At 44.8% G+C, this 27,753-nt stretch overlaps 1 protein-coding gene across 3 annotated transcripts in view; it reads left to right on the top strand.

The window, feature by feature from the left end:
• The first annotated feature begins 4,062 nt into the window (after positions 1-4,062).
• The window catches only part of KMT5B (lysine methyltransferase 5B), a 58,393-nt gene continuing 34,702 nt past the window's right edge, over positions 4,063-27,753 (top strand). For 2 of the 3 annotated variants that reach the window (XM_081280783.1, XM_081280785.1), the window contains exons 1-2: positions 4,063-4,637; positions 21,669-21,904. In XM_081280783.1, coding sequence (XP_081136909.1) covers positions 21,745-21,904 — 160 coding nt within the window. In that variant the 5' untranslated portion in view covers positions 4,063-4,637; positions 21,669-21,744. The remainder of the gene's footprint in view (positions 4,638-21,668; positions 21,905-27,753) is intronic. The other variant, XR_014020484.1, reaches the window with a different exon arrangement.

Raw genomic sequence — 27,753 nt, 5'->3', positions numbered from 1 at the left:
TGCTAATGAAATTTTGGAAGCAGGCCCTTGGAAGGTCATTAGGATTGAGTGAGGTCATGAGGGTGGGGACCCTACCAGGGAACCAGCTTTACCTGCCGTGTGGTGATCCTATGAGATGAGATGTGGGCACCATGGTCAGGGACTTTCCAGCGTAAACTTCTATTCTTGAGGAATTACCCGGCCTCAGATGCTTTGTTATAGCAACAGAAAATGAGTGAAGACAGTCCACTGTGTATTATTTCTAGATGTTTGAAAATAACTGGTTAGGTGGGTTTAATTTCAGGGTCGAGGGATCAAAGTGGGTGTGTGGTGGGAGCCCCTAACATGAATGTCCCTCAGTGACATGGGCTTAACCTGGTACCTGTCTGATGGTCCCAGGTGGACATCCAGCACACAAGTCCTGAGGCACCTGCAAATTGAAAACTACACACCTTGGAGGTGGGAGGTGGAAAAGCCTAGTCAACTGAACAGGCTTGAGCCCTGGGACCTGGGAGAGGGGTCAGTGAGCCCCTGATGCCTCCTTTTATCCTTGAAGCAAGCTGGAAGGCTGGCCTGCCCCTCCCCCACCCCACCCTCCCCTTCCTGTCTTTTACATGAATATGAATGAATTGGGCCTCTACACCAGTGCCCAGGGGCTGTTCTGGAAGCTGGAGAGACAGCCTTGAACAAGACAGATAAAGTCCCGTCCCTGGAGAAGCCCAAGCTAGAAAAGAGAGACACACACACCACAGGCAGCATGAATAAGTTAAAGACACAGGGCAGGGATATGCGCTAAGGAGAGAAAACCCTGAACGCCACTGAGGAGGGGAAGTGGCACTGGACCTGAGCGGTGGGAAGAATGTCCATCCGAAGGGTGACGCTTTGCAGGAGGGAGTTGCTACTGGTTGTTGCTGTGTTCAGTTTTCGAGATGCTGTATTTGAAAGGCCTTTTAAACATCGACGTGGTGGTATCAGAAATTTGGAGAAGTCAGGCTGAGACAAATTTGGACACTGTAAGTATATAAATGATTTATTGATTTCTTTATTTACTTATTTTTGCCCAAGCCTCATAAACGGATGAGATTGTTTAGACAGGTTCTAGGACTGATTGGTGCCTTTTCACAGAAAAGGGAATGAATAGATAGGTGCCATCATTGGCCCATTTACATTGCGGGTAAGTTGTTGAGCTAGGACTCAAATCTAAGTCAGACTGCTGCTGTGGAGTAAGGCAGGGGTGGGCCCAGACCTGTCACTCCACTTCACAGAGGCTGTTTCCTTTCCTCATCTGTCAAAGGAGAGTGGCGGTTGATGAGCAGGTCGAAGGCAGGGATGGGCCGGGGGGGCTAGTGGAACTTAAGCAAGTGGCCAGGAAGCCAGCAAGCCATTCAGGGGTCACCAGAATGTCCAGGTATACCCACCTTTCCCCACCAGCTTCCGACACCTGCTCTGAGCAGAGCAGTCTTGGGACACAGGGCAAGGGAGGCCCGGGGAAAAAATCATTTTCAATGAGAAGAAACCTACCCCCAGCCTGGAATTCCAGGGTCAGCATGACCAGCCGGCACTCCCAGTGAGCAATAGGATCCCAGAAAGCAACCCTCTGCCAGCTGGGCACTGAGTGAACCTGGTGTTTGGAGAAGGGAAACTGGAGAGGGGGCAGGGTGGTGGCACCTGGCTAGGTGGCTGAAGTGCCCCTGAGCACACAGGGTCTGACCCAGCAAGGGAGACTGGAATTGGCTTTGTGGTCACAGCCACTGCCCTGGGAAGGGCACTGTTCTGGGGCCAGCCCCTGGCTGGGCTGTCACTCCTGGTCAGCCTCAGGGTGCTTCCGGAGCTGGCTGTGCCCTTCCGTCAACTCTGTCTTTCTTTAGAGTTGTTAATCCCTGTCAGTCTGGCCAGGCTGGGTGGGGGCCCCCCCGCCTCTGGGGCTCCGCTCTCCCACTGTGGGCATCCAGAGGCTCCACCATGTAGATGCCAATGACTCCTGTCATGTGGGGCCAGGGCAGGTGCCTAGCCACCTATTTCCTGTCCCCCTTCCTCCCCTGCCAGCTGGCAGGAGGAGGCTCCAGCTGGCCTCTGGCACTACTGGGAAATCCAATCTCCAGTCTCTCCCAGGAGGGCAGCTCCTGGCTGTGCCCTCTGCCCAGCTCAACCCTGGCCTCCCTGGTTAGGACCCTCAAAGGGCCCAAGGCTTTAACATGGCTCCACCAATATCCTGAGGCCAGTTCAGCTCAGCCAAGACTCCCAGCTCTCAGGGACTCAGTGGAGGCTGAAAGAGCAACTGGCAATGGAGGGGCGGGAGGAGGGATGGCCCAGAACTGCAGGATGAGGAGGTTGTGCTGGGTGGGTCATCTGCAGGGTGGCCCAACTGCTCTCTGGCAAAGCAATGCTTGGCCTGGATTCATCGGGGATTCGGCGGAGGTGCCAGTGAGTCTGGGGGCTTTACCGAGCTGGCGGTTTGGGTCAGTCTGAAGGGTGTGTGCACTGCTGTGTTGGGGTGGGCCCTGGAAAGCTTGGACAGGCTTGATAAGGCTGCAAAGGTGTGGTTGGACATGGGGCCAAAACACTGGCAGGTAGACAAAGGACCACCAGCACCCAGTGAAGGCAGGTGGTATCTCTCATGAGCACTCCACCTTGCCAGGCAGTGGTGGGGGTGGCAGGGAGCCTCATTGTCTCTAGGATACCAGCTGAGTATGTGGAGCCAAGTTCTATGAAAGTCTTGGAAAGTTTAATGATAATCCAGAAACTATTGAGACCAAAGCAATCATTTATCAGCTGTGTCTGCAGAGAGGCACATGGCAAGACGGACTCCAGTGCACAGTGACCAATGGCTTTTAGGGTGGAAGAGCAGGAAGCACACAGGCCTGAGGCAGGGCAGGCTCTGCCCCTACTCTACCCCATGGCTGAGGGAGGAACATAATCTAGTCCTGGCTTCTCCTGTTAGCCTGTGCCTTCAGCAGGTCACTGTGCCACAGTTTCCCATAGGTGGATGGGGTAACAAGCATCATGTCTGCCACCCAAGATCAAGGAGGAGGAAAACCGGGGTTAATCCAGTTGGACTGTACGGCTACCTCGTGGAGGCCACCGAGACACTCCACTGACTGGTCCTTTACGGAGTGCCCACTGTGCCAGGCCCAGGGGTTGGGGGAGGGGCGTGCAGGGAAACCATGGCGGGCTGGGGTTCTTCCTGGAACTGTCTCAGTCACCCACCCCATCCTCCTCCTCCTTAGGGCGGGAACTGCAGCCCTTTTCCCTGCCGCTCTTTGTGCTCATCTAGCCCGTGGGTCACACATCTCCTTATGGGCGCTTTCCCTAACACACTCCAACCCACCCTTCAGGTCTCCAGTCCGCATGCCTCTGGCAACTTCAACTTCTGGCCCTTAACGCATGCTCTCGAAGTTATTTGACGTTTGCATATTTTTCATCAAGATCTCCCGCTCAAGCCCTGACTACTTGTCTTGAGGCCACCTAACCACTGAGTGCCTCAATTTCCCTATGTGTAAACTGGGAAGGACAACACTCCCCACCCCTGCGGTGGTTCTAAGGAGACGAACGAGATCGTGCATCGGAGCCTGGGGAACCGCGCCCGTGAGGTCCGAATACTCGCTACCCTCGTTATTGTTATTTTGTACCCTTTATTATCTGACTGCAGGATCCAAGGGGCGGGGCTTCGCCCTAGCCCGGTACGGCTCTAGATACTCGGTGTCTTCGGGCACCGCCTGAGCTCCTGCAGGACCCCAACGCCCATCTGGTGCTCATCGACTCCCAGAAGGGCAAGGGGTGGAAATGCCATGGAGTCGCGGAAAGGCTGGCACCCAGTAGGTGCTCAAGAAACGGCCGGCTGACAGCGCCGAGCGGCCCGACCAATGCCCGCTCCCTCCCTCCTCCCGTGTTGTAATGCTCGGGCTGCCCACATGGTCTTTAAGGGTGTATCTGCTCCCAGCGACACCCATTCCCACAACAAAGAAACTCGCCATCCCGGGGCCGCCTCCCCTCAGCGCACCCAGGCGGCGCAGCGGCGAGGAGCGTCCCCGGCCTCCGGGCTGCCCCTCAGTCCCGGCTCGGGAGCTGTCCCTGGTAGGTGCAGGTGCGCGAGGGCCAGGGGCGGGCGAGGGGCCCCGCGGGGCGGCTCGGGCCCGGGCGCTCGCGAGCTAGGTGGCGCCCGCGGGCGCGCAGCGACGCCGCCTCCGCCGCGATTTAAAGGGCAGCAGGCGGAGGGATTCCCGTGCGCCACGCTCGGCCCGATTCCTCCGCCGCGAGGCGCAGTGACGGCAACGACGCGGGCCGTTCGCTCGGAAACCTCTCCGGTGCCTCCGCCGCCGGGAGCTGCCGGCGAGGAACTCGTTTCCCTCGGGAGCCCTCCGCCTCCCCCTAAGGGCCCGTGGCAAGGGTTCCGCGTCGGACCGGGACGCGCACGCTCGAGGGGCCGCAGCTGGCGTGGTGTCCCTCCGCCGTCGCCGCGGACTCCTTTTTGTGTCCTTCCACCGGGCCCGGGCGGTGTCCGGGTGGCTCACCGGGGGCGGCGGCGCGGCTGCGGCGCGGCTCCGGGGCTATGAGGTGAGGACGCCCGGTCGCTGGAGGCGGCACCGCGCGGCGCGAGGACGCGGAACCCCGAAGCCGGCGGATGCCTTTCGGAGCCGGCGGCCGCGCGCGAGGCTGAGGTGAGACTGGGGCGGCGGGCCGGGGGCGGGGGCGGTGGGCCGGGGCCGGCTCGGCGGCGGCGGCGGCGGCCGCCGGGTGGGGGCGGGGGCTCGGCCGCGGGACTCCTTTTTCCCCTCAGCGGAGGGAGCGGGCGGTGCTGCGTCCGCGCCGCCATCTTGGATTTTACTCTCCATTTTTCTCTGGAATTATTTTTTGGTGATTAATTTTCTGAGGGGACGGGCGAGGGCGACCGGGCAGCGCGAGCCCGCGTCGCGGCGGCCGGGCAGAGGGGCCTCGACGCGCCTGAGCAGGAGGCGGGCCGGCCGGCGGTGAGCGGGGCGGGCGGCCGGGCGGGGGCGTGCGGGGCCGCGGCGGCCGAGCGGGCTCCGGGACGCCGGGCCGGGGCGGCCGCGGGCGGGGCGGGCGGCGGGCGGCCTGCAGTGGTGGCCGCGGCCGGAAGGGAGCGGTAGCGGCCGCCGGGCCGCGTCGGGCCGGGCCGCGGCCGCGGCCGCGCGAGGGGGACAGCCCGCCGCTCGCGATTGGGGGACTCTGCCTTCCCTCTTCGCCAATGGGCGGCCGTGATCGGGCTCGCCCAATCTGCTCCCCGGCCGCGCTCAACTTTCGGTTGTTTTTGTTTTGGCTCGAGCCGCGCTCGAGTGTCCTCGGAGCGCGTCCTGCGTCCGGGCCGGCGTCCCCGCGCCGCGCCCTCCCCTTTGTGCGGCCCCGGCCCCGGCCCGCGCCGAGGATGCGCCGGGCCCCCGCCCGGGCGGCGCGGCGAGCGGGCTCCAGCGGGCGCCGCGACCCCTCTGCGGGACCCGGTGCGCCGGGGCCGCCACCCCGCAGCGGCGGGACGGGGACGGGGGCGCGCCCTCGGAAGTCGCCTTCTCGCCGAAGGAGAAGTTGTGTGGCGCCGCGGGCGGACGCGCTGGTTTGATGGGCTGGGATTCTCTTCACCTGGACTCCTTCGACGTCAGCCTGGCCTGTGGGGCCGGCTGGGCGGCATCCTCGCGGAAATTGCCGGCTGTGACTTTTCCCCTTTCAGCCTTGGGTACTTATTGAGAGCACGCCTGTGATTTTTGGTAATTAGTAGTAGAAACGTAGATCATTTCAAAAGGGAGGAGGAGGTCGTTTCGCCCGGAGCCTCGCGGACGGCTTGAGCGTGTCCAAGTGCACGCTGGCAGAGTCGCCTGCTGGACGCGCACCTCCCGGGTAGCCCAAGGTGTGGCCCGCCCCTGCTGGAGCTCTCTGGATTCTAAGGTGAAAGTCCAAGAAGCATTAATCTCGCAGTGTGGGAACTCCAGCCTACTTTTGGGTTCTAATCTCTCCACATTCTACTTTCTGCTCCCTCTCCCAAGCTCCAGGGACACTAGTTTCCCCGCTCCTGATACCTTTTGGCCATGTCCTGCCAGGCATTCCTGTGCCCCTGCCCTGTCCCATCAGTGTACGCCCACCCTTCAGAAAGGCTCCCAGAGAATATTGCCTGCTGGTGGCTCCTTTTCTCAAACACACACATTCAGAGGCTGACCCACCTGGGAGAAGGTGTGCTTCCTCTGTGCTCCCTGAGCATTTGTTACATTGTATTATAGTGACTTGTTTATTTGCCCATATCCTCAGCACTCCTGTGAGCTTGTTGTGTGAGTTGTCTCCTCTGCTCAGAGACAGGCGCAGAGTAGATGCTCAGTAGACACTTGATGAATGTAATAATTTGTTAATCTCCAGGTTGCCAAGTTTAATAATTTGTATTTGGTTTTTCAAACTAGGTGCATTTGAATGTTATTTTAAAACATTGTTATTGGCAGGTGGTGGCTCTTACCTGTAATTCCAGCTACTAGGGAAACTGAAATGGGAGGATCACCAGTGTGAGGCCAGCCTAGGCAATTTATCCAGACCCTGTCTCTCAACCAGCAACAAAATGCACACATATATATATATGTATATACATTTGCATCTCTGTTTAAACATTGTTATTTTTCTAAAGCAACTTAGTTTGAGAGTGAAAGGAATATTAGAGACTTCGAGAGGGGAGGAGTCCTGCTCCATTCTTTGCGCATAATCTTTGAAACCAAACTCTTTCAAAATCATTTCCAAGGGCCCTTTCTCCTCTCTCCCAAGTGCACTCTTGCCTGTATTTTCCTGTGCCTCTTGGACACGCTGGACTGCTCTGCTCTGAACTCTCTGTGCTCCTAGCACCAGTGGACCATACTCGGGGTGGGGGGATGGCATAGCAGAATAGCTTGTTTGGGGGGGCGGTCTTTGGAAGGATGTGTCCTGGGTGTGTGTGTTGTGATGCAGAAGGAGTTTGTGGCTGGGGGATGTTGGTTTGTAAGTTTTTCCCTTGTGTCCTATAAATCTAGGCTTGAATCTGATACTCCTTTACATGAGTACCAATTTGTGGATTTATAGGGCCTGAGTATGTGGCTGGGTTGTGTGACAGATTTGTATATGTGGTACCTGAGCAGCTCCCTGTCCCCAGGAATGCCTTCCCATGGCTTACAGAGCAAATCCTTTCAGATAAATCACTGTGATTCCATTATTTTGTGCTTTTGTGTACTATTATATGAACTTTACTTGCTCTCTGTTCAGCAGAATCCTTCTCCTTTGTGTGCTGGAGTTAGGACTCTTGTCAGTACTGGAACACTCTTAATAGGCTTCCACAGACTGTCCCATCCTCACCCTCCAGTACCCAGGTGCTCTACCACTGAGCTCCTTCCTCAGCCCTTTTTATTTTGAAACAGGGTCTAAGTTGCTGAGACTGGCCTCAAATTTGTGATCTTCCTGGCTCAGCCTCCTGAGCTGGGATTACAGGCAGTCCCCTCCACCCAAGCCTTCCACAGACTTTTAAAAGCAAGGGACCATGTGACTTTCCTCCCTTAGGTCACACTGTTGGTTACATGGTATAAAGTAAATGCATAGAGATCCATTGTGTTTCTGCATGGGGTGGTTGTATTTTAAGTAGAGCTAGCTCTGTACAGTAGAGATTGGTTTCTGGGGGAAGGTGTAGCTAATTTTTCAGCCTGATTTTTAGTTACTTAAAAAAAAAAACTTATTCTACTGCCATGTCAGGGTGTGGAAGTTATTTTGATTGCTAAAAGAAGCACAAATCAAAATGATTGCAAGATAAAACTTATCTTTAGCTTATGGATAAAATGCAAATGATTTGGAGAATAATTTATTTCTTGAGTAGACTGTCAGCTTTGAAACCAAGCATTTACTTTGTGTTTGAGCCTCTTTCGTTTGAAATGTGAATTAAAACTCTACAGTTTTAGTGGTGGAGTTTGGTGGAATGTTGTACAAAGAAGGATTCCTAGTTGGGAAGTAAGAAACTTAATTGGGGAAAACTTTAACAGCTTCTTTTGAATTCTTTCTTCCAATTCTGAATCCCCTCTCCAAAACAAAGCCACCCAGGGGCTGGGGATGTGGCTCAAGCGGTAGCGCACTCGCCTGGCATGCGTGCGGCCCGGGTTCGATCCTCAGCACCACGTACAAACAAAGATGTTGTGTCCGCCGAGAACTAAAAAATAAATATTAAAAAAAAAAAAAAAAAAAAAAAACAAAGCCACCCAAAAACTTTACAAATACATTTTTACTTTAGTTCTTCCTGTAATTTCTTCCTATCCCCCATAATTTGATGTTTCCTAGAAGATCAGAAGTGTCAACTGAGAGCACAGGTCCTGCCTGATCGGTATCTAACCCTGTATTTATCTGTTAGTATGATCTGAATTTCACTTTGTCCTAGTCAATGAAGGCACTTTTTCACTTAAAAACATCTTGTCTTACTCAAAAGACATGTTCCCAATTTTTAGTCATGCATGTCTTATTTTAAGTGCATTACAGGGTTTGACTATTTTAAAGGCGTGCTATAGAGAGAATCCATCTGTACAGTAAAGACTCACCCGGTTTATTTTTGTAAATTCATGTTAACTTCCAGTGATAGTTTTTTTTTTTCCCTTTTTAGACTTTTTGTTTTTTGATTCTCTTGTTCAGAGTCAGTAAGTTAGAGAAGATATATTATCATTTGTGTAGTTAATTGGTAATGAAAGCAGAAACCATTTGTGTCCTAGTATTAACCTTCATCATTTCTAAAGTATTCTCACAGAAGGACAAAAAACTCACTGGTGTCCACAGTTACTGATCCTCTAAATTAGGTTTTGCTTCACCATTTTCCTTGCATGGTGTCAAATCATGGAAAGACCACAAAAAAACAGTTTGGTTTCTTAACTGTTTCTGGCCTCAGGCCATTTGAGTTGGGGCTAGTGAGTGTCTAGCTGAGACATTTGAACACCATGCAGTCCTCTAGGGCTGTATATAGAATTTTGACTATAATTTGAGGGGTAGTTGAAGGACTTGGGCATAAGAATCAATACCTCTATTCCAGTCTCTGCTCTGTTTACTGTTAATGTAAGACATTTATAGGGCCAAGTCTCAGTTTTTATAAAATGACCAAACATTAGTCTCTGGTCCTTTCTCTCCTAAGTTATACTTCCATCTTTTCACCACCCCATTTTCTCTTAACTATTTCACTCATATTTTGACACTTGTGTAGTTTTACCTCCTTTTTTGGAATGTCATTAAATTGATGAGATACTTTTACAACCAGTTGAGTTTTAGAATTGAGAAACTATCCTTAAGCCCTGTATGGCACCTACTTGCCACTTGCATCTCTTGAGTCTCTGTATATAGCACAGTAAGAAGAAAATAGATAAATCTAGGGAGCATTTGCCAGTAACGAACCTCTCAAGTTTTGGAGTAAACCCCAAACTCCAGTTTAAACACAAGGGTTAAACTTGGCCTTAACACAATAGCAATTTGACGTCAGGAAAGCATTTCGCTTTTGAGCTTTAGCCTTCTCATTTGTGGCAATAATACTTGTCTTGCACGTTAGTGGGGAACAGTATAATACCTGATTTCCATGTTAGGGTGCCTGCATTCTAACTCGTGTCATCTTTATAGGACACCTGGCTGGCAGATGGCTAAGGGCAGAGGGATTGCCTCTCAGGCTTTACATAAAAGTCCCCTTACTGAATGGTCATTCTGCCTTCTACCCTGCACCCTCTGTGCTGTTCTTCAGATATTCTTTTTGTGTGTGCTTCCCTTGCATCTTGGTCCCCAGTCACGTTCTGCCCAATTTTCTGAAAGCAGAAGCTGTCTCGCGCGCCCTCTTGTGTTCCCTGGCCATGATCGGTATTCCAGCACCACGAACAGTGCCCAGTGGCTCCCACTGGGCTCTTGGCAAATGTTGATTGAAGTGTGTATTCCATGTCTGCAGAATGGATGAAGTATCTGTTATATCTTAAGGTTTCTGAAGAGTGTTTTTTATTTTTAGGGAAGTGCTTGTGTTGTATTGTGTGGAACGGTATGTTTTTAACAAGAGAACCAAGCAGCTCTTGGAAAGATGGAGCTCCCTTCACTGAGAAGGGGGGATTAACCCTTCAGCAAGTGAACTAGTGGAGTCTGGGGCTAGAGCTGCCATGAGAAACCTCTCTTCCCCTTGAAAACAAACAAAAACAACCTTATTAGGCTTCTGGAGGGTTCAGATAAAGCTGTTTGCCTCAAAAAAATATTTCTTTGTGGCCTATAATCCCAGCAGCTTGGGAGCCTAAGACTGGAGGATCACAAATTCAAAGCCAGCCTCAGCAAAAGTGAAGCACTAAAGCAACTCAGTGAGACCCTCTCTCTAAATAAAACACAAAATAGGGCTAGAGATGTGGTTTAGTGGTAAGTGCCCCTGAGTTCAATCCCCAGTACAAAAAAAAAAGTGAACCTTTTCATATACTTTTGATTTATATTCCCTTATCAGCTAATCTAAAGTCTGTTACTGCATTATTCTCTCTGCTTACATCTATTGGCTTCCCTTAGAACTCTTAACCAGAATTTATAGTTGCATGTTTATTTGTTTTTTTTTTTTTTTCCTCTTCCCACACAATACCCAGAGCTCCATGAAATCAGGAACCATGTCCCTTATGTTTTAGGGTTTTCAATTATGGAGCAAACTGTATTTAAAATTGTTTGCATCAGATTTGTATTGCTTTCTTACATGATGTTATGATTATGTACTCTTGGCCTAGATGTGTCCTGATTTTTTCCCTAATCATTTTAGTAAGAAAGGGATTATAATGGTAGTATTGTATATGTGTTAAAGGACTGTGGTGTGGGTAAATGATGTGGTGCACATGACGTGATTGGCACAGTTCTTGGACCAGAGTGAAGTGATCATGTGAAATGGTGGTGGAACAGTCCAGCTAGGAGGTGGTCTCCCTCTCTACTATGCCAGAATTACGGAATTAGATCCTTGCCTCTTGAACAGCCATGTATAGGACATTGAGCTAGGCACTTACCCACATTTCCCAAATACTGTGCATGAGGATACTGTGATTCTCTCTTGCTCATCGCTTTCTTTTCTTCTCTTTTCCTTTCATTTAACTGCCCATGATAAAGCTCAGACTGTTTTCTGTTTGTTTGTTTCATGTATTATGGGTTGTACAGTGTCCTGTCAGAAGAAGTGAATTACTTTGGGCAAGTAACTTGCCTCTCGAGCCTGTCTCTTTGAATCTGAGGTGTTTATGATGACTTAATGTTGAAATGCTTGGTAAGCTGTGAAGTCCTTTTATTAATGTGAATCTCCTAACAGCCTCTGCTCCTCTGAGTTTTAACATCTTAGGACAGCTTCACCTGGCACTGCCCTTCTCCACACATTCAGCAAGTCCACGCTTGCTCCTCTCCTCTGCACACCTTCTGGTGTGTTCCCTGGCTCAGTAAATGTTAGCCCTGCAGTCTTCTAGGCTGCAGCCTCGCACTCACCAGAGATTTCTAACTTAGCTTGAATTCCTCACCACCTGTTTCTAGTTTGTTACCAAGTTTTGTCATCCTTTTATCTTAAACACCAGAGGTTATCTCTCTTCTCACCCACTACTACTACTATTACATTTCATTTCCTGTCTTTAATCTCGGTGTTCCACCAGAGAAATCAGTCTTTTTTAGAGCACAATTGAGAAAGTTTTCCAACCTCTTGTCTTATAACCAGGAAAAATTACCTGCTTGACAGTGTGTGAAAATCAAATGATAGAATGAATGTCGGAAACACTAAGTGCTTGTAGCTGTTATCATAAAAGCTGGACTTGAAGTAAGAAAAATTAATCTGCTTTACCAGATATACAACAAACTAACAAAATCTGAAGTCCTCTGAATGTTGATATGTGAGTATAGTTTGGTGTGGTTTTTAATATGCACACTGTTGCCAGAAATCACATTCCTTCTCGGAAGCTGTAGGAATAGCAAAACTGATGCTCAGTTCTCTATCAAAATTAGCACTGCCTGTTCTTTTTCATTCTCTTGAAAATTTGTCCTTTTTTAAATGTGAGTGAGCTGGTATATTTTTCCCCCTTGTGGGAGCTTTGGTTAGATGGGGAATGGAAAGGAAATGTCTAGTGCATCTGGCCCTCTTTGCTTTTGCCTTAATAGTTGGAAAGAGAAGGCAGTTGGAGACCTTTATTAGCAACTTCTGCTCATTGGTTTGTGTGCCAAATCCAGGAGGATTCATTTTACCAAGGAGGTGACTGTAAGGTTAAATGACTTGTGCTTGGTCACACTGCTCGAAAGTACTAGATGAGGGGCTGGGGTTGTGGGTCAGTGGTAGAGCACTTGCCTGGCATGTGGGAGGCACTGGGTTCAAATCTCAGCACCACATATAAATAAATAAAATAAAGGTCCATTGACAACTGAAAATATTTAAGAAAGTACTAGATGAGTCAAGAGAGGGACCCAGGTGCTTTCACTCCAGAGCCACAGCCAAAGCCACCGTGGCCTCCCTCTGACTCAGTACACCACCTGGCAGACTCAGTCATCCCTTGAAATCCAGCCCAGAAATCACCTTTCAAGTTCCCCCTCACCCTTTGCTCAGTAGAAATTACCTGTTCTTTAAGGAACTGTGGGCTGTTGAGGCTGTACTTACAGACATTTGACACCAGATGGCATCTGTTTCTAGAAGAGTGAGAAGCTGTTGGGTCTCAGAGGAAAGGGTAACAAAGAAGCATCTTGGATTTTATTTATACTTAGTACTAGGTAAGCAGTGGGTCAGTAGGAAAGATGGGGAAGCAGGTGTTCTTGTTGTTCTCTGTGGGGGTTTTGTTGTTTTTGTTTTGGTTTTTGTTGAATTTTCTTCCAACCACATAACCTTTATTTTTAAAATACCTACTGATACTGTTGTAGACATGAATTCTTTCTTATGTAAAATCCCTCTGGACATGGACACGTGAGAAGTTGTGAAGCAATATTCTCTGTAATAAGGCAGTTAGGAATTTATTACATGTCGGATTAGATCAGTAAGCAGATGCACATGTCTAATTATAAACTTACCAGTCAGTGGATGTTTTGCTATTTAAAATGTTTTACTAAATGAAAAATTCTAGCTAAATAGCTGTTATTATAATTCTTTATATAAATAGAAAAATGTTCAATCATAAAGCTTCTAAGGAAGATCTTGGTTATCTGGCTTAGCACAGTACATGAGTGATGAGATGTGCAATTGGGAAGCTAGCTTTATTTTCACAATCCATATAAGCCTGTAGCTGTGTTTTATCTCTACAGCTGCAAGGGAAAAAAATAACTTTCAAAGTAGTTTTAAATGCCCTTTGTGTGTGTATATGTGTTAGAATTTTATGTTTCTGGTATCTGATAATGGTAAAGCATTTCTACTTTGGTTTACTTTTTCTTTTTTTTTTTTTTTTTAAGAGAGAGTGAGAGAGGAGAGAGAGAGAGAGAGAGAGAGAATTTTTTTTAATATTTTTTTTATTTTTTAGTTCTTGGCAGACACAACATCTTTGTTGGTATGTGGTGCTGAGGATCGAACCCGGGCCGCACGCATGCCAGGCGAGCGCGATACCACTTGAGCCACATCCCCAGCCCTGGTTTACTTTATCATGGTCTCTATTAGTTAACTGTGGCTGCTATAACAAATTGCCGCATACCTGGTGGCTACAAACAACAGAAATGTATTCTCCCACGGTTCTGGAGGCCCTGAATTCAGCATCAGTTTCTTTTTCTTTTTTTAAAAATATTTTAAAAATATTTTTGTAGTTGTAGATGGACACAATATCTTTATTTTTATTTGTTTATTTTTATGTGGTGCTCGGGACCGAACCCAGGGCCACACACCTGTAAGGAAAGCGTTCTACCACTGAGTTCAACCCCAGCCCCACAGTATCATTTTCACAGGACCCAAATCAGTGTGTGATGGGGCTGTGTTCTAGAAGAGAATCTGCTCTTGGCTCTTCCAGTGTCTGGTGGCAGTAGTATTCCTTTCCCCGTAGCCACATCACTCCAGTCTCTGCCTCTCCTTTACAAAGACATTTATGATGGTGTTAAGGGTGCACTTGCACGATCCAGGATAATCTCCGTAACAAAATCTTTAATGACATCTTGAAAGACCCCTTTCCGTACATGGCAGTATTCACAGGTTCCAGAGGTTGGGATCTGATCAATTTTGGGGTCATTTTCAGTCTTCTACAGTCTCCTTTAGAATAACAGATCAATTTGCCATGCTCAGTGGTTTAAAAAATTTAGTGATGGCATCTCTAACCATCATTTAATCCTGAGAGGGCCCCTTTCCCCTGGTGGACCAGATGAGGGCATTGCCACCTGAGGGTGCTTGGGGAAGCTGTTGGATTGGCCAAAGTGAAGTGCATGTGAGCTTTACCCTGCAAAAGCTAGAGAAGGAAACAGGAATGACATCCTAATAATAACATGACACTTGTCATCATTTCACAAGTATGGAGAGACCTACTCTTAGGGGTGCCAGGTGCCATGGCTGAAATGGCAGCTCCAGTGTTGCAGTGACAGCTCTGATGTAGGTGGAGGCATAATTGTGAGTCTAGAGAAACACAGATCTCCTTTCCCACCACTAGCAATAGTTAAACTGCTCCGACAGGTTAAGTGTCTAGCTTCTCAAGTGAGATTTCTAACAACTCTTTGTAGGAGCAGATTTTAAGTTTGCAGGCATGGGGCTGGGGTTGTGGCTCAGTGGTAGGGCATTTGCCTTGCATGTGTGAGGCACTGGGTTCAATCCTCAGCACCACATTAAATAAATAAATAGATAGACGCGTCTACAACTAAAAAAAAAAAAAAGTTTGCAGGCATGAACATGGATTCATGGTAGTTTTCTAACAGATTGGTAACTGAACAACTGTATGTGAGTGGTATGTTGGGATATTTTCAGAACTATCTCTGATGCAGGGCTTCTTTTTTAAAATATTTTTCATATTTATTTTTTAGCTGTAGTTGGACACAGTACCTTTGTTTTATTTATTTTTATGTGGTGCTGAGGATCAAATCCAGGGCCTCCAATGTGTTAGGCGTGTGCTGTACTGCTGAGTCATAACCGCAGCCCTGCAGGCTTCTTATATTGACCTAATCACTAGAATTACTACTGTAGGGTTCTGTAGAACATTGGGTATATGGTATTGCAGATGGACTTGGAATAGTGGTTCATAGAGACTAATTTGGAATTCTTTGTAGAATTCTTTTGTAATTGTAGTTTTGGAGGAAAGATCCAGTGACTAACTGGATATGCAACAGTTAAGTTTGAGACTTGAAAGAGGGTGTGATGTAGCCCTGTGTGGTGGTGCACATCTGTCATCCTAGTGACTTGGGAGGCTGAAGCAGGAGGATTGCAAATTTGAGGCCAGTGTCAGCAACTTAGTGAGGCCCTGATCAACTTGAGAGACCCTATCTCAAAATAAAAAAATAAAAAGGGCTGGAGATGTGGCTCAGTGGTTAATTGCCCCCGGGTTCAATCCCCAGTACTGAAAAAAAGGAAGGTGTGATGTGAATGGTCCTATGGTTTGGCAGGCCTGGGTGCTAAGTGTGAGTGCTAGGAAAGTATACCTTAGCTAGTTCAACTCCAGTGGGAAGGTAGGTGTTACCAAATAAGAGCACAAGAAGCGAGTACCGTGGTGGTGAGCATGGGAGAAATGTGACAAGGATGTCTGGGGTCGGGGTAGTGGGGCTGGGCGGGGGCTGGAGGGCAGGCTGGCAGCATCCCACAGGCAAAGGTCCCGTGCAGGGGGCAGCCAGCCTGCCTTACTTCTTTAAAAAAAAATTTTTTTTTGTTGTTAGTTGTAGATGGACAAATACTTTTATTTTGTTTATTTTTATGTGGTGCTGAGGATCGAACCCAGGGCGCCGCACTATGCAAGCGCTGTACTGCTGAGCCACAGCCTCAGCCCCCTGCCTTACTTCTTGCTTCCATACACACACACACACACACACATGCATGCATGCATATTATTATTACAAATGTGTGTTCATTTCGAAAAGTTGAACATGTTCCAGATAAAAATGACTTGTAATCATTCTCCAGGGGTAACACTGTTAACTCTTGGGTGTGTGGAATTGTTTTATATCAGATTATAGCTGAATCACTTGAAAAATGTTTTGTTTGCTTTTCTGAATAAAAATTTTCAAAAAATACTCTTAACAGGCTAAAGCCTGCTTTTTAAAAATGTGTGTTAACTTTTCTGTTTCAACCACTTGGGGTTTGTTTCCCTGCCTCTGAATACTCCTGAGATAAACTGTCTTCAGACAAATTCAGCATGTTAAACTGCTTAGAGATTTCTTGGTAATGTCACAGGAATTACGTTAAAATTTTTATAGTCCTTCAGAATCAGTTTTTTTATTTTTATGATAGGTTTTTAAAAGTCCTGATTTGTGTAAGGATGTTAAGCAAAATATCTCCTGTCTCCTGTCTATAAGTGAAAAAAGGATTGGAACCAAGGTTCTCAAATTGGAGACGAGCTAACTCAAAAATTACTAAACAACGTGTAGTTCAGTAAAGGGACTGTTGAGGGGCTGTCACTGCCTGCCATAATGCAGGCACTTGATGGGAACCAGGCACATTTCCTAGCACATTGCTTTCTGGTGAAGTATCAGCGCTTTGAGGTTTTGTTTTGCTTTCTAATTATAAATAAATATATTCACTGTAGACATTTGAGGTAGAAACTCTGTGTAGGGGATGGTGGTATTGGGGATAGAACTCAGGGCCTTTCACACATTGAAAAGTGCTCCACCACTGAGCCACATCCCCCAAAAATGGCTATTGGTGTTACCATTGGTAGTGATCCCCGTGTACCCTGGTAGTGAGGAGTGGGGTACTTTTACCTTAGGGGCATTATGGTGTGTGGACAAATTAACTTTCTTTTTAATTCTTATGTGGTGTTGAGGATGGAACCCAGTGTCCCGCACATGCCGGGCGAGCGCGCTACCGCTTGAGCCACATCCCCAGCCTGCATACGATTCTCAATTTTAGCAGCTTGCTTGCTTTTTCTTTGCAGTGCTAGGATGGAATCCAGGGCCTTGCAGATGGTAGCTAGGCAAGCAAGTGCTCTGCCACTAAGCCACATCCCTAACTTTTTAAATGTTTCGTGTTGTTCCTAAATTGTCCCCCTTTTATTTTTATTTGTTAGTAGAGCCTTAAAAATGTACTTCTTCCCTTTCTTGTTGATCCAGTAGAACCATGGAGGGTGCATCTGTTCTGTTGACATTAGTCCTTTCAGGGATGGTGCTTGCCATCTTGGAGCATAGTCACAGTTGCATTTCCTTAGCTGGAACCCAGGACCTCATGCATGCTTGGCAAGCACTCCACTGCTAAGCCACCCCAGCCCTGGTTGTGCCATTTTGTGAAGCTTACAAAAATAGAGGGAATTCTACCCCACTCTCACAATCAGATGGCCCATATCATTCCAATCCAGAGAATTAACTGTTAATTAAAAAACAAAGCAAAACTTTGAAAGCATGGTGTTCTCTAATTAACCAGTTCCCATCATCTATCTTCCCCTATGCTGAGTTAATTTACATATGTCTTTTCTGGCACGTGAAACTTCTTAATAAAAATAATAACTACTACTACTATTATTATTTGCTATTCTTCTTCTTTCTCTATGCCATCTATTTCTTAGCAAAAGTTCCTCTGTCTTCCTCAGCACATGTGTTAAGCTGTCACATCCAGTTTAGAAGTTCTCCATCGTTTCTGAGCAGTGGCCCATCATGTCCAGTTTAGAGAAAGAGATACTTGCCTTCTGGGAATAAGCCTTCCTGCGTGGACACCTTCCTTGGTTTGGTCCCTCTCCTTCCTCGCTGGTTGCATCTTTCCAAGTGTCCTGTGTTTTTTCCTAGTCTTGACCTCATCAGCAGGCCCCATCAGTTGTTGGGTTTCTTTTATGTACATTCACACCTGGGTGATTTTGTCTGGTCCAATGGCTTAGAACACCATCAACACTCACTCTCTAGATATCTCTCTTTAACCTTGACCTGTACTCCAGGACCTTGTGTCCAGCTACCTGTGCTACTGGTGTCTCTAATGGGTATCTCAAAAAACGAGAGCCAAAATCCTGCACCCAGACCCTTGCCAAAACCCAGTCTTCCTGTAGTCTTTATCATCACCTGAGTATTAATCCAGTCTTCCATTTGGAGGCACATTTGAGTCCTGTTTGTCTCACCTCCACATTTAGTCTGTCAGTAAGTGTCGACTGTCAATAAATCTTTGAAAAAAGACTCCCACCTCTTCTTTTTACCTCCGCTGCTGCAGGCCGCTAGTTCTCCGCTTGGTTTCAGTGATTTCTCTGCTGGTCTCCCTGCTTTCTCTTGTTCCTAGAGATTCTTAAAACTATTTTTTTTAAGTATTCATTTGTGGCCCTGTCACATAGCAAGCTGTCAGCGTGGTCCTTTAAAAGACTGACTTGGATCCTCTGCTTTCCATGCCACTGGGAGTAAATGCCTTAAGGTTTCAGAAGTCACTGGAAACTATGTTTCATGTTCGTTCTTCTAGAAGCTTCTGTGTGCTCTGTGCCTATGCCCCCTCTAATCTGCTCCAGCCACCCAGCCTTTGTGCTGTTCCTCAGACTGGCATTTCGGCTCCAGGCTTCATGCTTCCCTCCCCCCGGGCCTTGCTGCACACTTTCCCAGGTGTCTGTCAGCTTCCCTCAGCTCTCCACCATCACCCCTGCCACCACAAACTGCTCTGTTTTCCCCAAGGTGCTGACATTTACTTGTTAACTAAATTTATTGATGTTATTTATTAAGTTACTTATTTGTTATTTCCTAGTACTTTGTTCACTAACCTACATAAGCACAGATGAGGGCAGAAACCTTGTTTTGTTCTTTGTTGAGTCTTCAGTGCCCCCAGCAGTATCTGGATATAGAAGTCTTAATAATTTTCCTGACATTTTTATATTGGGAAATTAGAATTGAGAAAGATAGTAGTTCTGCACTTAAGGAGTGGCCATTACTTCTTTCTTAAATTTCTTTCTTCTGCCAGTTTTGGGATAAAATTCAAGTAATTTTTAGTTCTAAATATAGTCAGTGGTTAATCAGTTCAGATATTGTCAACCAAATCAAACTAGGGGGCATTTCCATGTGAGCCCTCTTTGTTCCATGGCGGAGAGACTACATTGGTATATGTTGGGGGAGGCCTCCAGGCTTTCTGTCTTTAACAGAAAGATGGTGTCTTTAACTCCTGATTGCCCTTAGTGTCTATAACTTTCAACCGCGGCTGGCTTTTGCGGTCCTAGAGGAAAGATCATGTCATAAGAACAGAGTCTAATATTGTTTGTTGCCAGAACAAACAATATTCTGATAATTAGTAGAGCTAAAAGTTTATGGATAGCCCCGAGATGACTGATAGCTTTATTAGAACTGTTTTACTGATCGCTGTTTTGTGGCTATGTGGAAAGGACAGGCATCTCTGCTAGGCCATATGTAGGTACGTGCAGTGTGCCTCAACTGTGATTGACAGAAGAGCCTATCACATTATGGGACCTTCAGTTCAAACAATAATTGACCACAATGTAATTGAGACCCAAGTCCCAGTTGTTAACAATTTGGATCATTTACCCACATTTAGTCAGAGTGATATTATAAAATGGCATGGGTCTCAGTCTGTTCTATAAACTGGCTGAAATGTGTATTGCTGAAATGATATAATTTCCTCAATAAAATTTATTCCATAATTTGTTTTTAAATTTGCCATCTGCTCTTTGCCCTGATAGATGATAAAATGAGTGTAAACATAATTCTCAACACTGCTGTACCTGGAGGTCATCCCCAGATGGGCCTCATTCCCAGATTCTGCTTTGTACCTGCTGAGTGGGAATCTTGGTTGAAACATAAGGATTCTCCATAGAGAGATGGCTTGCTATCTTTTGTGTCTCTTTAATTCTATCTGTAGTTTCCTTCTTCTGCTCCATGCAGATAGCCTTTAGGTCTTATAATTGAGGAAAATTAGAGTCTTAATTAAACACACATTCTTCAGTCATACAAATCATGTGTTATATGAGGTGTTCTGGGGATAGAGTCCCTAAATGACAAAAAGTACTTTAGCTTCTCCTCCTTGCCCTTTTTTCCTGGAGATGTAGAACTAGGGACTGAGCCAGAATCAGAGTGGCAGAGGGTAGGGAGGTTGCTGGTGGTGGCTGTGAGTCCTACCATGTCTGTACCTGTGCAGGATCTTCTTTTGCTGTCCCTAGCACCATAGGCATCTTGAAATAGAAGGAGATTTGAAGAGGTCAGGCAGTAACTTTAATTACAGTTAAAAAAAAAACAAACAAACACAGATAAAACAGTTTTTTTGTGTGACCTGGTTTAGAGCACAGCCTCATTTATTCTTTCATCAGTTGAGTGCCTCTGCTCTACTCTACATTATGCTAGATACTGGGGTCAGAGATAAGACAAAATGGATTGTTGACCTCAGGAACTCTCAAGTCAATTAAGGAAGCAGATGGTTAGTTACAAGTGACCTAAAGCCTTTCACTTGTTTTGTATTAGGGATATGCAAATACATTTGGCAGTGAAGGTCAAGGAAGATTTTGTAGAGATCCTAAACACTAAATTGGGGCATAACTAAATTAGCCAGACACAAGGACATGGGTGATAGTAGCCTAGGCAGAAAGAGGAGAAAGGTGAGAGAGGGCCATGGTGCATTACTTTATTTTTCAATCTTACTGTGTGTAGATGCTTCAGAAGTACACTGCTATGCAGGGCAGTGTGATACAAAACTGTAATCCCAGCTGGGAGTACTTCAAAGTCATTTTTTAAGGGGCTGGGAGTGTAGCTTAGTGGTAGAGTGTGTGCTTATTAGCATGTGGAAGGCTCTGGGTTTAATCCCAGCACTTTAAAAAAAAAAAGTCCATTTTTTATACTTTAAAAAAAGTCCATTACTTATACTTTCTATATGTTTTGTAAATCAAACTTCCTATATGACCTTGTTGGTGCAGTCAAGCAATCCTTGGGTAAAAGCACTTAGGTTCTACTCATGTTTCCACTGCAGGCAGATTGGAATGGGCCCTGGTTTCATCTGTAAATTGGAATTGTACTAGTGATCACAAAGTTTTTTTAGCTACACAGTTGTATATTCTTGTGCTTTCTTATCTTTGGGCCTTTTAAATGTGATTAGACTAAAGCATAATTCCATAATGAAGTTATAGAACGGGCATCATTTTTTTGTTCCATGTGATAAAATGATAGAATAGTGATAGAATGGGCATAATTTTTTATACCGTTAGCAACAATGGTAGTCCATTTACCACGGTGGACAGAAGTTCACTTAGGTGCCTTTTCCTAAACTTTCCTTCAGACAAGGATATGATTTCTTTATAGTTTACCCAGCTCATAGAGTATCACCAAAACCTATAATTTGAGTGCATTGTAGAGCTGTTCCTACATGTCAGCAAAATAAAGAGCAAAGATGCTTCTTATTGATTAACTGAAAGGTGAATACTTATTGAGCACCTAGTGTTTGCCAGTCACTCTTTTAAGCACAAGGAATGAACAAGTCAGAAAGATCCCTCCTGTCTTATGTAGTTTATATTGTGACTAGAGTCTGGGGGCAATATAGTACTGAACGTGACATGGTGTGGTTCGGGAAGCTAAAATAGTCTTTCAGAATGCAGACATTATTATTAAATTAATTTCAATCTTATGTGTCTTTCTTGGGGGTGGGTTTAGCATACTTTTTCATGTATTTACCTCCCCATATTGTTTTGTTTTTCATGTTTTGTTTCTGATAGGAGAGAACACTGAAATTATTCTCTAAGCTATTTGAAGAGAGTGACTAAATGCACCTGGGCCAGGCTGTCTGTGGGTATGAAGTGGTTGGGAGAATCCAAGAACATGGTGATGAATGGCAGGAGAAATGGAGGCAAGTTGTCTAATGACCATCAGCAGCATCAATCAAAATTACAGCACCCGGGCAAGGACACCTTGAAGACTGGCAAAAACGCAGTTGAGCGGAGATCAAGCAGATGTATGTACACAAACACTATTACTGTTTTGATCATGATTCTTTCCAGTTTGTAATGTGTACTGTTTTCTTTTGTTATAAAAACAACTTTGGGTCTGGGGATGTGGCTCAAGCGGTAGCGCGCTCGCCTGGCATGCGTGCGGCCCGGGTTCGATTCTCAGCACCACATACAAAAAAACAAAGATGTTGTGTCCACCAATAACTAAAAAATAAATATTAAAATTCTCTCTCTCTCTTTCTCTCTCTCCCTCTCTCCCTCTCTCTCCCTCTCTCTTAAAAAAAAAGGGGGCTAGAGTGTGGATTGCCCAGTATGCACAAAGCCCTGGGTTACCAGGATACATTTTTGTTTTTGTCAGTGGATCTTTATTTTACTTACTTATAAGTGGTGCTAAGAATTGAACCCAGTGCCTCACACATGCTAGGCAAGCACTCTACCATTGAGCCACAACCCAGCCCATCGGTATAGTTTTTTTATTCTTAAGGGTTTTAGCAGTTTTTATTCTTATTGAACAATATGTAGAACGTAAGTTTAATGCTCTATATAATCTTTTGGTTTTTTGTTTTGGTGGTGCTGGGGATTGAACCCAGGGCCTTGTGCATGCAAGACAAACACTCTACCAACTGAGCTACATCCCCAGCCCTCTCTATGTAATCTAAATCATGTTTTTCTATCCATACTTTTGATCTGTTCTTTTCTTTTCGGTACCAGGGATTGAACCCAGGGACAACTGACCATTGAGCCACATCATTCCCAGCCTTTTTTTTTTTTTTTTTGTGGTGGTGCTGGGGATTGAACTCAGGGCCTTATGTATGCAAGGCAAGCACTCTATTAACTAACCTATATCCCCAGCCCATTCCCAGCCCTTTTAATTTTTTTTATTTTGAAACAGGGTCTCTCTAAGTTGCTGAGGCTGGCTTTGAGTTTGCAATCCTCCCACCTCAGCCTCCTAAATTGCTTGGATTACATGTGTGCACCAGATGCCCAGCAATTGATTTGTTCTATAAAAATTTCTGAAATACTAAATTTCTTGTAACTTGTAAGATATATTTTTTTATGTTCAGTATAAGTGTAAAGATGTACTTTTTGCATAACTTCCATAAATGTTTCAAAAGAATAATACAAATACTAAAGATAAATCTAATTTACGTGATGCATAGAATGGAGAACAAATAGAACTACCTTCTTAGTAGCTCACAGGTCACAGCTCCTTGGTTTATAAGGGGTGAACTGTGATGGTGGTGGCATATGTTTTAATGTTTATTTTTTAGCTTTTAGGTCGACACAATATCTTACCCAGTGCCTCTTACATGCTAGGCGAGCGCTCTACCACTGAGCCACAACCCCAGCCCCAAAAACAACTTTTTAGTTTTGTTTTTTTTTTTAATATTTATTTTTTAGGTGTAGATGGACACAACACAATGCCTTTATTTTTATGTGGTGCTGAGGATTGAACCCAGGTCCTGCCCGTGCTAGGCGAGTGCTCTACTGCTGAGCCACAATCCCAGACCCTAATTTTGCTTTTCTTAACATCAATCTAGCCACTATTGAATATTCTCAATTCGAGTTGTTCTTGGCCAATTCTCTGTAGTTTGGATTAGCTTAGGGTTTTCTGCAGTGTCAGATCAAGTCAGTGTTTCCTAGAAAACCAGGTATGATTCCTGCTTGGGTAAGAGTAGGAGAAAGTCCAAGGCTTTATGGGCTATCTTCTGGGTGGACACCAGCTCAACTGTCATAGATAAACAAGAATTTAGGAAATGTTCATTATATGGCTTGTACTTTGCCAAGAGTAGATGGAGGTGGGAAAACTCAAAAGTGTGGAGATGGCAGTGTCACATTGAATGCTATTGGGCAAGAATGGTACAGAAAGAGACAGGGAAAGAAACAGGAGAACACAAAGTAGTGCCACATCTTGGATAAAATGTAGCAACTTCACCTAACATCACACCCCAAAAAGACCTGAAACAAAAGCTGACAAAATCGAGGGGGTGGAAATGGTCAACTCAGTAATAATTTGGATATTCGAATACTCCACTTTCACTAATTGATGGAACAAGTAGGCAGAAGATCAACAAGGAAAGAGTGGACTTAAACATAACACTGTAAAACAACCAGACCTATCTGACATCTAAGGAACATTCCACACACGAATGGGAGAATATGCATTATTTTTCAGTATGCATGAAGTATTTTCCATGAAGTATTCTCCAGGACGCATCATGTGCTAGGCCATGTAATGAGTTTTAGGAACTTGAAAGGATTGAAATCATAAAAGTATGTTCTCTGACCAATGTGTAGTAAAATTAGAAATTCATATAAATTTGGGAGGGCTGGGGTTGTGGCTCAGTGGTACGGCGCTTGCCTAGCATGTGTGAGGCACTGGGTTCGATCCCCGGAACCACATAAAAATAAAAAATAAAGGTATTAAGTCCATCTACAATTAGAAAAAAAGAAACTTGGGAGACTTTACTAATTCATGAAAATTAAACACCACACTCCTAAATAACCAATAAATCAAGGAAGAAATCAAAAAGGAAACACTACAAGATGAATGAAAATGAAGATACACGTACCAAAACTTATGGAATGCAGATAAAGCAGCAGCTTAAAAGGAAATTTATGGTCATTGTAAATGCCCATATTGCAAAAGAAGATCTCAAATCAGTTACCTAGCCTTCTACCTTAGAACACCAGAAAAAAAAAATCAAAAAGACTAGCAAACCTTAAGCAAAACCAAGAGAAAAAGAAAAAGCTCAAAAGTACTAAGATCTAGAATGAAATAGGAAACATTACCATTACTGCTCTACAGAAATGGAAGAGATGTTATAACAATACCATGAGCACTTGTGTACCAACAAATCAGGTAATAAAATGGACAGATTCCTAGAAACAGACAGCTTAAAATGATTCAAGAAGAAATAAAACTTGTGGGGAAAAAAAAAAAAGAAACTAAGAGAGAGGAGGTTGAGTTAAAAAAAAAGAAAAAGAAAAACCCCCCTCACAAAATTTCAGGCTCAGATGGCTTCCTTGTGAATTCTGTAAGATGTCTAAAGAATTAGTACCAATTTTTTATAAACTCTTCCAAAAAATAGAAGGCAAAGAAATCCTTGATAACTTGTTTTATTACCCTGCCACCAAAATCAGACAGCATCAGAAAACTATAGATTAACATCTCCTTTGAATATTGACAAAAGAATCCTGAATAAAGTACTAGCAAATTTGGGCTGGGGTTGTGACTCAGCGGTAGCGCACTTGCCTGGCATTTGTGAAGCGCTGGGTTGGATTCTCAGCACCACGTATGGTCTATCAACAACTTAAAAAAAAAAAAAAAAGATAGATATAGATATATATATATATCTATATATATGCAAACTAAAGCCAAAAGCTTATAAAAAGGAGTCTGCAGCATGGCTATTGGGGTTTATCCTTAGAATGTAGGGTTGTTTTAAAATCTGAAAATCAATTATTGTAATAAACCAAATCAGTAGAATGAAGGACAAAACATGACGAGGTCATTTCAATGGCTGCAGGAAAGGCATTTAGCAAAATTCAGCCTGCTTTTAGGATGGGAAGTACTTAGAAAACCAGGAATAGAAAGGAGTACCTCAAGCTGATGAAGGACAGCTGTGCAAAACCATAGCTCACAGCTAGGGTTATGTTTAATGGTGAAAGCCTAGATATTTTCCCACTAAGATCCAGGAGCAAAACAGGGGTGTCAAGTCTCACCACTTCCACTTAACATTGTACTAGAGGCTCCAGCCAGAGAGTTAGTCAAGAAAATGAACTAGAAGCCATCTAGATTGGACAGGAAGAAGTAAAACAATCTATTTTGCTGATGACGTGGTAGCATAATATAGAAAACCTGGGAAACCATTAAAGAAATGTTAGAATATTATCTGACCATAACAAGGGATGAACCTTGAAACGCAACAAGGTTGTAGGATACAAGATCAATATGCAATAAATCAATCATTTGTATGTGCTTGAGATGAACAATTTAAAAATGAAGTTAAGAAAAATCTTATGATGGGGCTGGGGATATGGCTCAAGCCGTAGCGTGTTCGCCTGGCATGCATGCAGCCTGGGTTCGGTCCTCAGCACTACATACAAAGATGTTGTGTCCGCCGAGAACCAAAAAAAAAATTCATTCTCTCCCTCCTTCCCTCCTTCCCCCCCCCCTCCCCCCTCTCTGTCTTTAAAAAAAAAAAGAAAATTTCATGATAATAAATTTTAGAAATATGTAAAACTTGGGCTGGGGTTGTAGTTCAGTGACAGAGTGTCTAGCACGTGTGAGGTACTGGGTTTGATCCTTAGCACTGCATAAAAATAAACAAAAATAAATGCATGCTGTTCATCTACAACTAAAAAAAAAATTTATTTTTAAAGAAAACCATGTCAAACTTACTTCTGAAAACTACAAACTATTGCTGAAAGAAATTAAAGAAGAGCTAAATAAATGGAAAGGTTTATGATTAAAAGACTTAATGTTGTTAAAATGACAGTATTCCTGAAATGACTTTTATAGATTCAGCAGAGTCTCTGTCAAATCCCAATTGACTTCTTTGCAGAAAATGACAAACTAATCCTAAAATACTTATGGAAATTCAAGAGACCCAGAATAGCCAAAACAATCTTGAGAAAGAACAAATTTGGAGAACTCATACTTTCCAATTTCAAAATTTAGTACAAAGGGAGTAATCAAAACAGAGATGATATGGCATTGACATGTAGATTGAATGAGAGTCTAATTCTCACATTTTTGGTCAGTTGATGCTTGGCAAGACTGCCAAGAAAAATCAGCACAGTAAGGAAATTTTTTAAGTAAATAATGATGAGAAAATTTAGTATCTATATGTGAAGAATGAAGTTGAAATCCTATCTCACACAATATGTAAAAATTAACTCAAAATGAATCAAATACCTACATGTAAGAGCAAAATCTATGCAGTTCCTAGAAGAAAACAGACATAATTTCTCCTGACTTTGGATTAGGCAGTGGTTTCTAAGATATGAAACTAAAAGATAAAAGGAACAAAAAATTTCATCAAAATTGCCAACTTTTGGGCCAGGGTTGTGGCTTAGCAATAGAGCACTCGCTGCACATGCGAGGCCCTGGGTTCGATCCTTAGCACCAAATTAAATAAAGGTATTGTATCCGACTACAACTAAAAAATAATATTAAAAAAATTGCCAACTTTTACACTTTTTTTAATATCTATTTTTTAGGTGTAGTTGGACACAATGTCTATTTTATTTATTTATTTTTATGTGGTGCTGAGGATCGAACCCAGGGTCTCACACATGCTAGGCGAGCGCTCTACCACTGAGCTACAACCCCAGCCCTCCTCACACTGATTTTTTTTTTTTTTTTTTTTTAGAGAGAGTGAAAGAGGAGAGAGAGAGAGAGAATTTTTTAATATTTATTATTATTTTTTTTTAGTTCTCGGCGGACACAACATCTTTGTCGGTATGTGGTGCTGAGGATCGAACCCGGGCCGCATGCATGCCAGGCGAGCGCTCTACTGCTTGAGCCACATCCCCAGCCCCTCACACTGATTTTTAATATTTATTTTTTACTTATAGGTGGGCACAATATCTTTATTTTATTATGTATTTTTATGTGGTGCTGAGGGTGGACCCCAGTGCCTCACGCATGCTAGACGAGTGCTCTGCCACTGAACCCCGAACTTTCACACTTTAAGGGATACCATTAAGAACATGAAGAGACAGCCATAGCCGGGCACAGTGGCACACACCTGTGATCCCAGCAACTTGGGAGGCTAACACAGGAGGATCAAGAGTTCAGAGCCAGGGCTGGGGATGTGGCTCAAGCGGTAGCGCGCTCGCCTGGCAT

The sequence above is a fragment of the Spermophilus citellus genome (genome assembly GCF_964194105.1).
Source record: "Spermophilus citellus genome assembly, chromosome: 2".
In the NCBI taxonomy this organism is placed as follows: Eukaryota; Metazoa; Chordata; class Mammalia; order Rodentia; family Sciuridae; genus Spermophilus; species Spermophilus citellus.
Note: the sequence above shows the minus strand (reverse complement) of the source record. Positions and strands in the feature narration are given on the sequence as shown.